The sequence below is a fragment of the Martes martes genome, assembly GCF_963455335.1.
Source record: "Martes martes genome assembly, chromosome: X".
Lineage (NCBI taxonomy): Eukaryota > Metazoa > Chordata > Mammalia > Carnivora > Mustelidae > Martes > Martes martes.
The window spans coordinates 11,040,487-11,050,219 of NC_137897.1; the positions used below are offsets into that span (position 1 = coordinate 11,040,487).

The following is a 9,733-nucleotide window of genomic DNA, read 5'->3' on the forward strand; positions in this document are numbered from 1 at the left end:
TAGAAGAAATAATACACTTTGACTTAGTAATACATATTCCAGCAAAGTAAGGATGGTTCATTATTATGAATGATATTAATATAATCCATCATATCAGTGATTCTATATAGAATAATCATATAACCATTTCTATACATTGTTAAAAGGCATTAGCAAAATTCACTATTCAGTTTTAAAAATTTTTTAAGGTTTATTTATTTTATTTTATTTTTTAAAAATTTTATTTATTTATTTGACAGAGAGAGAGAGAGAGCACGCGCACAAGCATGAGTAGGCGGAGCCATAGGCAGAGGGAGAGGGAGAAGCGGGTTCCCCACTGAGCAGAGAGTCCGATGTGGGGCTTGATCCCAGAACTCCGGGATCACGACCCCAGCTGAAGGTAGAGGCTTAACTGACCAAGTCACCCAGGTGCCCCAGGTTCATTTATTTTAGAGAGAGAGGGAGAGAGAGAGAGAGAGCACATAGGGAGGGGCAGAGGGAGAGTGAGAAAAATCTCAGCAGACTCCTCACTGAGGTTCACACTTGAAGCCTGAACAGGGCTTGAACCCATGACCCTAAGATCATGACCTGAGCCAAAACCAAGAATCGGATACTCAATCCACTGTGCCACCCAGGGGTCCCTTACTTTCTTAAAATTTTAAATAACATAGAAACGAATGGAGATTTCCCTAACTTGATAAAAGGGATTGCTCTCAGTTCAAAAATAAATAGTATGCCTAATAGAGAAGGATTATTACAATATACAATTTTATATTACGTTCCTGAAGTAGCCAATACAATTAGACCAAAAAAAAGAAAAAGCAAATTGGGGCACCTGGGTGGCTCAATGGGTTAAAGCCTCTGCCTTCGGCTCGAGTCATGATCCCAGGGTCCTGGGATCGAGCCCCGCATCGGGCTCTCTGCTCAGCAGGGAGCCTGCTTCCTCAAAGAAAAAAAAAAAAGAAAAAGCAAATTAGAGAAACAATAAAAAACTACTTCAAAAATGAGGTAACTCAGTAATTAGTGGAGTATAATATTAATTTATAAAAATCAATACATTTAATATATATAAATCATAATCAGTTAAAGGATGTAATGCTATAAAGTTATAATAGAAGAATGAAAACTGGGGCGCCTGGGTGGCTCAGTGGGTTAAAGCCTCTGCCTTTGGCTCAGGTCATGATCTCAGGGTCCTGGGATCGAGCCCCGCATCGGGCTCTCTGCTCAGCGGGAGCCTTCTTCCCTTCCTCTCTCTCTCTGCCTGCCTCTCTGCCTACTTGTGATCTCTGTCAAAAAAAAAAAAAAAAAAAAAGAAGAAGAATGAAAACTATTTATAATGCTAACAAAAATATAAAATGCCTTGGAGTAAGCATAAGAAGAAAATTTAACATACAAGCTTAAAACATCCCTGAAGGGCACAAAAGGATTCATAAAATTCATACTATGCTATCGAATCAGAAGACAGCATAAAAACACCTTTGATGTCAACTCTCTTTCAGTTGTTATACTCCATTAATTGTTTATTCTCCCTAAATTTGATGTGGTCCATTTACTGTGCCAATGGGATTTTTAGATAGATGTGCTACTTCGAAAATCACACAGCAAAACAAACAGCATAAATAGCCAGGGAAAATTCAGAAAGAAAAAATGAGAGATGATTAGATCCACAAAATTATAAAGCCTCAATAATGAAATAGTGTGGTACTGGCACAAAAGTAAAGAGACCACTGGAGGGGAGAAAATGTTAAGTTCAGAATACGGCCAAGTACATGTGAGAATTTAGTTTGTGATAAAGATAGCATCTCATCTCAATGGGGAGGAAGATGGGATTCTTCAGTAAATGCTGTTGGGCGACAACGGGGCAGACGTTGCGGGGAGAAAAGTTAGATCCATCATTCAGACCTCACACAGCAATATATTCTGGATATATTAAATGTTAAAAACACCACCATAAAAGTGCGAGGATAAACACAGAGAAATCTTTTTATACTTCCAAATGGAGGAAGCTTTTCTAACTATATACCAAAACCAAGAAGTCCTAAAGAAAGCAACTAGTAAGTTAGACCATGTAATTTTTTTTTCTTAATGTGTGTGATGAAAACCAACAAAAACAAATGACAAAACAGAGAGAGCTTAACTGTCCGTAAGCCTGGTCTTGCTGGCCTATACATTTAGTCTGTGTCTATCCTTCATATTTAAAATTGACATAACACTGAAAAATAAATCAGCAAAATCAATAAATCAGAGGGCTAGTGGCCTATGTGGGTAGTTTTCCAATGAAATCTCAACACAGAAAATTCAGTCAGGAAAAAAATGTTAGTTGTCATCTACAATTCAGTCACCTATAATCAGTGTCAGTCATTGGGTAAATCCTTCTGGTTTTTTATATTTACAGATACATATAAATTCTTTGGTCTTTTATCTGTATAAATATACATAAGTTTCTCAAACCAAATGGAATCATTGTGTACCTATCATTTTGTTCCTTTTTTTTTTTTTAAGATTTTATGTATTTATTTGACAGAGAGAGACACAGTGAGAGAGGGAACACAAGCAGGGGGAGTGGGAGAGGGAGAAGCAGGCTCCCCGCCAAGCAGGGAGCCCGATGTGGGGCTCTATCCCAGGATCCTGGGTTAATGACCTGAGCTGAAGGCAGACGCTTAACAACTGGGCCACCCAGGTGCCCCATTTTGTTCCCCTTTTCACTCAGTGATATGTGGGACATTTTATAGGTAATAAGCGTTATCTTTGATACCGTTTTTAATGGCTATGTACTAGTCCATTTTATAGATCTAATGTAACTTATTATTGACACTTGAGCTATTTCTAATCTTTTGCAGTTAGCTGAATAAAAATAAATCTTAATTTCTGGACATGTTCTTCATTTACGAGGGTAGATATGTAATTTGCAAGTATAGTCCCTTTGGCACTTGCTTCTGGTCACAGTCCTGCCTTGGCAGCTCTCCTTGACCTGAAGTCTTTGTTCCAAACAGATCTTCCCATGTTTGCATACTGTGCCCCAGGCTGTCCTCTCCATAGCGCAGTGTGCGGGATTGAGTGATGAGAAGTGTTGTGACAATAACCTATGGCTGGCTTGAAGTCAAGTGTACCCGAATATGGTTGCTCTGAAAGCCAAGGGGCAAATGATGCTATTACCGTGTTATAGAACAAGCCCTGACTTGGGGGCAGCTCCTTTTGTACTGAGCTGCACTGTCCAGTCCGTTAGCCACTAGCCCCATGTGGCCATTTAAATTTAAATATAAATACATTAAAATAAAAATTAAAAATTCAGTTACAGGGGCACCTGGATGGCTCAGTGGGTTAAGCCTCTGCCTTCGGCTCAGGTCATGGTCTCAGGGTCCTGGGATCGAGCCCCGCGTCAGGCTCTCTGCTCAGCGGGGAGCCTGTTTCCTCCTCTCTCTCTGCCTGCCTCTCTGCCTGCTTGTGATCTCTGTCAAATAAATAAATAAAATATTTTTAAAAATTCACTTATAGGGTGCCTTGCTGGTTCAGTCAGTAGAACATGCAACTCTTGATCTCAGGGTTGTGTGTTCAAACCCCATGATGGGTGTAGAGGTTACTAAAGAATAAATAAACTTTAAAATATTAAAAATAAATAAATACAGAAAAATTCAGTTCCTTAGTTGTACCGGCTGCATTTCAAGCACTCAGAATCCGTATGTGGTTAGTGGCTACCGTAATGAGTCATGCAGAGGACATTTCTACCATCATAGAAAATTCTTTCGGACAGTGATGGCAGGCGGCATCCCACTGCCTGTTAAAAAGATAACCCCATGCACTGCCTTCCCCACAATGCCCAGGTACGGTGAGCAATGAAGAATACATTGTTTATGTTAATGATTTAGTTATATTCTGAGAAAACATTTTTGGCATTGTTAATATATGCATCAGGCCTTCCCTATGTTATCCTGTAGGCTACTTATTTTGCCTATTTGAAAATGAGGTTCCTAGGGCACCTGGGTGGCTCAGTCGGTTAAACGTCTGCCTTCGGCTCAGGTCATGATCCCAGGGTCCTGGGGTCGTGTCCCGTATCAGGCTCCCTGCTTGGCGGGGAGCCTGCTTCTCCCTCACCCTCTGCTGCTTCCCCTTACTTGTGTTTGCGTGCTTTCTCTCCCTCTCTGTCGAATATATAAATAGAATCTTTTAAAAAATGAAGATGAGGTTCCTAGAATCAAAGATGAAATAACTTGTCCTTGGCAAATAGCCAGTATGTGGGGGACCGGGCCTCTGGCCCCGCCCCCCCCCGCGCCCCCCCCGCGCCCCCCCCCCCCCCCCCCCGTCTTCAGATTCCAAGTATCGCATTGTCTTTATCACCTCCTGTCACTCCTCCCCACACATCTGAGTCCCCGTTCAGCAGTGAAAGGCATGCCTACCCAGAGAGAAGTTATACTGTGTCTAGTTGTGGAAGAATGTTTCAGAATTGTAAAAATGAAAGTGGATCTGTTACTCTATTGAAGTTATTTATGCCGCATACTTCTATTTCTAGCTTGAGCAATTTCGGACCCTGCTTTTCACTTCCGAGGGGGAGAAAGAGAAAAGAATGGTGGACAATTTCCGCCCCCTTCAGCCCCTGATGAATCGCACTGTCCGCTCTTCCTTCCGTCATGATTATGTACTGAATATACAAGCGAAACCCCAGCCGTCAACTAGCCAAGTGATCCCCTAAGGAGTTCATCTCTAGGCAGTGCTTTGCTTTAATAAATACTAGCTTTTTAAATATTGCTAACTGGACTATTCTAAACACCTGCATTTAATAATAATTATAGATGTGCATTTCTTGGCATGGCAGTGCTCCATCAGTCTTTGCGGAAAGCCCTTTGGTAAATGAGTTCTTCATTTGATTGATAATGACATTTAACACTGAACTAGCAGCAAGAGACGGGAGTTTCTCCTACAGTAACATGTTGGGTAATTGTAATGTCTTTTTACATCTGATATTTCTGTGCTGCCTTTTTATGTTTATTAGTTAGTAGTTCTGTAGAGTTATAAGTAGGGATGGTAACCAAAATACGTAACAACTAGAAAGGCAGACACTGACCATCCAGAAGGCAGGCCTTTGAGAAACAGCCCTAGGGCCCAAACTGGTACTTCCTGGCTTGCTGAACACTGGCCATGGTTTTTGGTATATTTTATTTCAAAACATGAATGTATATTCTTTTCTGAGGCCTTCGCAATGAGTCTATTTGCCCTGATCTTTAGTTGTCGTTCCTAGTACGTGATATGCTTACTTAGTATCAATTTATGATATACAAAAAGTATTTTGTAGTTCAAAGAAGACAAGAATTTACTTCTAACTGGGAGTCCTTTTGTACTTCTGAAGATTAGATATATTAGTCCAAAACTTGATCACGTAGAAAGCATATGTAGAACGTTTTAAAGAAAATGCTTGAAGTGCCTAGAATTTAAAATTCTTTTATGAATATTTACAGAAATCTTTTTCAAAAGACTAGTAATATAACAGTCTATAGTTTATAGTGTTATTCTGCATTGTCTGTATGTGGTTTCATAAAATATATAATCTTTTCCACAATGATAGAACTCTCTTGATTTCCCTTGAAAACTGAACGTTATTTTATTAGTTAAGGTTCTATGCCTCATGTTTCCAATTTACACAGTGGTTTAGAAGACTTTTGCTACAGTAATAAGAAGAGAAACTTAATAGGCTAAAGTCTAGAGAATTGTGCATATTCTGAGGAAGCCATGACATTGTTGCCTTTGCTTGTAAATATCTTGGAATGTTTCTAGTTGCCTATAAGCCCGTGTTCAAACTCATATTGCATTTACTAGTGGTATTTCTTTCATTACTATGCTAATCGTCTGATCTGCAAAGTAAAGTTGGATAAGTAGACTTAACACTACTGAACTGTACACTGGAAAAGGTTAAGCTGGTTAATTTTATGTGTGTTCTACCACGATTAAAAATAAATAATACCTTCAGTAGGAAAAAAAAATAAGGTTGGAGTTATCTGTGTAAGTTTGGGGGGATATCTGTTCTTTAAAAAGGGAGGTTGGTAAAGGCATTTGCTTCTAGAGTGCACATCTTCTCTGGGAAGAAAATGAATAAAATTCTTAAGATAAATGGGGGGGAGGTTTGTGTTAAGTCTATGTAATTGATCTGCTCAAACCATAGTTATTTTAAGAGGGTAAACACAAAAGATCCACATTTTCCAGCGCACATGGGCTTCCCTCCTAGGTCTCTCACAAGTTCCTCGTGCAAAATTCTCTTGCAATGAGTCTTCCAGATTGGAGTAAGAGCCCATGTACCAAGGCCTGATTTGTCCTTAAATCTTAGAGCTACAAAGATGTATTTATTGGGTGTGTTCCGGTTTGCCACTCGTGATTCACTTGCACCTGGTGTTCTGGTGTGATTATTAACAGCATTCTCACTCTCAACCGTGTCCTGGTTTGCATGATAAATTCTTGGTGACCTTCTCCAGAGAGGTTATGGAAACTGCCTTGGGGAGGTGTGCTTTCCACCCCCTGCCTTAGTCCTATGACCTCCAAAGGGGTGCTACAGATTCTGGGGCTACTGAGACACCCTAACAAGAAACTTTTTGTCTTCTGTGCCTCTAAAAGTGCTTCACTTGTACCTTCCTAAACTTGAAGGGGGAAAATGGGCCTGAGGTCTGTCAGCGGGCTTGAGAAAGAATTTTGTATTACCATTGCTGCTCATCTTCATTAAGTATTATAATAAAACCCTTTCTGTACAATATTAATATTTGTTGAATGACTGTTTCTTCCTATATTTTTAAAATATGTACAATTTCCGTCATATTAGTGAGACATCCTTTACCATGTAGATCAGAAAGTGACTGGAAAAATCCCAAGAGATTTATTAGAAAAGCAGGAAAACAAAAACCACCCCTTCTCCGCTCACCTTTTTCTGTCAGATGGGTGCACAATCTGAGGACATCACCAGTAGGGCAAGCCACCAGTCCTTTTCTCCTTTCCAGAGCTACATGGGTTAGGGTAAGTTTGGCTATTCTAAAGGCACGCATCCACGTCAAAAAGACTGGGGAAGATGGCTTCCCCTTGGCTCCCTGGGGGACGTATTTCTTTTGGTGCGTTATTAGCAAAATTACACTATTATAATCACTTTAGGTATTTTTCTGTGTCACTAGAAGAACCCACATTATTTACTTGATACCTGTTCTACTTAATGTTTTATTGTCTTTTTAACTCAACTTTATTGGGTAAATTCTTTCCCATAAAGTGTTACTGATCAAAAATGGAGATAGTTTATTTAAGCGAATATTCTCTAATTTTAACCATATAATGAGTACATCTAAGTAATACTGGCTACTTTACATGTAAATAGTAATGCATTCTTGTTTGAAACTGAATGTTTATCCCCCCCCCCCAATTTGTATGTTGAAATCTAATCCCCAATGTGATGGTATTAGGAGGTGGGGCCTTAGGGAGATGATTAGGTCACAGGGGTGATGTCTCATGATTGGGTTAGGGCCCTAATAAAAGAGACCCCAGAGAGCTCTCTCACTTCTTCGGCCATGTGAGGACACAGCAAGAAGATGGCCACCAATGAGCCAGTGAGGAAGTTCTCACCAGATACTGAATCTGCTGGCACCTTGATCTTGGACTTCCAGACTGCAGATCTGTGAGAAATAAATTATTGTTGTTTGTAAGCTCCCCAGTCTATGGTTCATTGTTATGGCAGCCGAAACAGACTAAGACACTTGTCATCCCTATGTACATTCTGGTTCCCGTTTTTTGAGTTCAACCACTCTTCAGAAATGGTACTTTGGTTTGGGTTCTAGGTGGGGATCGCAACTCTGCTAGCATTCCTTCTCAAACCACCGCTCGTTGTGTTGCTAAGTGCTTATCACCAGACAAAAGAATCAAGTAAGAAACACTATCACTGCATAGTTCTTTCCTCTTTTTTTTTTTTTTTTAAGATTAAATTTATTTGAGAGAGAGCAACAGAGAGCAAGAGTTGGGGGGGACAGAAGGAGAGGGAGAAGCAGACTACCCGCTGAACAGGGAACCTGACATGGGGCTCCATCCCAGGACCCCAGGATCATGAACTGAGCTGAAGGCAGACACCCAATGGACTGAGCCACCCAGGCACCCCAGTTCTTTCCTCTTTTAATCAGTTGTGTAAATATAGATTTGCATGTACTTTTCAAATGAATATACATTAAGTATTTTATTTTGCTATCTTAGCTAATAACTGTAATCTGGAAAATATATAAAGCCCTTGGTATAGCAATGATGGTGAGAGAGGATTTGAGACCCCACTGTATGTCCTGGAATAAATCTGGTGACTAAATCTGAAACTGATGGTAGGTAAGAAATGAAATGTTCTTTCCTGAGAATTTCTGCACTGACCATTCAATGAAACTATTACCATAGTCCTACTAGAGCAAGAAAAAATCCAAATTAATTCAAAGAGTCCTAGTTTGGCTTTTAGAGAATAGACATTTTTTTTCTTCCTCTCCCATTATGCTTGCAATAAATGTAGGATATATTTATGGATCATTCTTTGGTCATTTTATTTTCTAGTTTCTGCTGATGATGTAAAATTAAAATTTAGGCATTTTCTCATAGAGGGAGGATAAACTAAAATGTACTTACCTGAGAATAAGTAGATGATGTATATATGTCAGGAACCAAGAAAAATGTTATGTTGCAGAACAAAGATTACTTTGTTCTATTTATTAGGATATCATCGTACAATATATCTTTGCATTAGATTTTTTACATACTTTATTTTCATGTAATGATTTATTGAATTCAAATGAGGGTAGCTATAATTTGAGATGAAATTGGCTTTTAGAATAACTTACAAAGTTAATTTGAGCAATTCAAGCTTGTTCAGGAAAGTGAATTCAGTGGTTAATTGTAGAGGATAAATGTCTAAGGCCTATAAAAGGAGATTTACTTTCATTTGTAAATCATAATAAAATAAAATCTAAATCTGTATTCTTTTTTAATTAGGAACATCTTCCTAGAAGGCATTCTTTGCATGTCCTTAAGAGAAGCTTTGCTTTTCTTTTCTTTCTTTTTTTTTTTTTTTTCCTGGTCTTGTCTCTGCCCTTGTATATGTACATCACAGTCTGATTATTAGCAGGGCTGATTTTACTTTCTCAATCCTACTCTCACTGCTCCAGTTTAAGTGCTCATCTAGACCGTGATATTCAAGTTTTGTCCTTTATATTGCAAACCGGAGTAATTTACCTAAAACACAAATATGATAACAAACCTCAACTTAAAAGCTTTTCGATGGTTCCCTGTTGCCGCAGAACATAATTAGAGCTTCTTGGCATGGTTTATTAGGCCCGTTTTACATAACCCAGGCCTAGCCCGTCTCTATTGCTGTGATCCTTGATACTCTGGAACTTCCCTTTAAATTCGATTGCCAAAATTCTGGCCGTTTCCACTTCTCAGTGCCTTTGCCTATGCCGATTTACCATTCCCACCTGGGAATCTCACCCTTCTCGACCTGAGTAAAGGCTACCTTCCTGCAAAACTCAGGCATCAGAAAGTTCTCCCTGAATCCCCAGTGGACTGTTAAGTAAACTACGTTGTCTGTACTATATTATTTTCTCTACGTATTGGTCCTTTCCTGCGTCTAGGTTGCACATTCCTTGGGAGCAGAGGTTATACGTTTGCAGAGCAGGTGTTAGTTTCCCTATAGAGGCGGCAGGTGTGAATGGAAACTGGCGGACTCTGGAGTTTGAGGGGCTGATAGGTGGAATCGCAGAAGGCGGAGCCT

The 9,733-nt window shown here is 39.5% G+C and overlaps 1 protein-coding gene across 1 annotated transcript in view; it reads left to right on the top strand.

Annotated features, from left to right (window-relative positions):
• The window catches only part of CA5B (carbonic anhydrase 5B), a 58,495-nt gene extending 51,781 nt beyond the window's left edge, over positions 1–6,714 (top strand). The window contains exon 8 of the mRNA XM_080795669.1: positions 4,487–6,714. Within this exon, the coding sequence (XP_080651795.1) occupies positions 4,487–4,666 (180 nt within the window). The 3' untranslated portion in view covers positions 4,667–6,714. The remainder of the gene's footprint in view (positions 1–4,486) is intronic.
• The last annotated feature ends 3,019 nt before the right edge of the window (positions 6,715–9,733 follow it).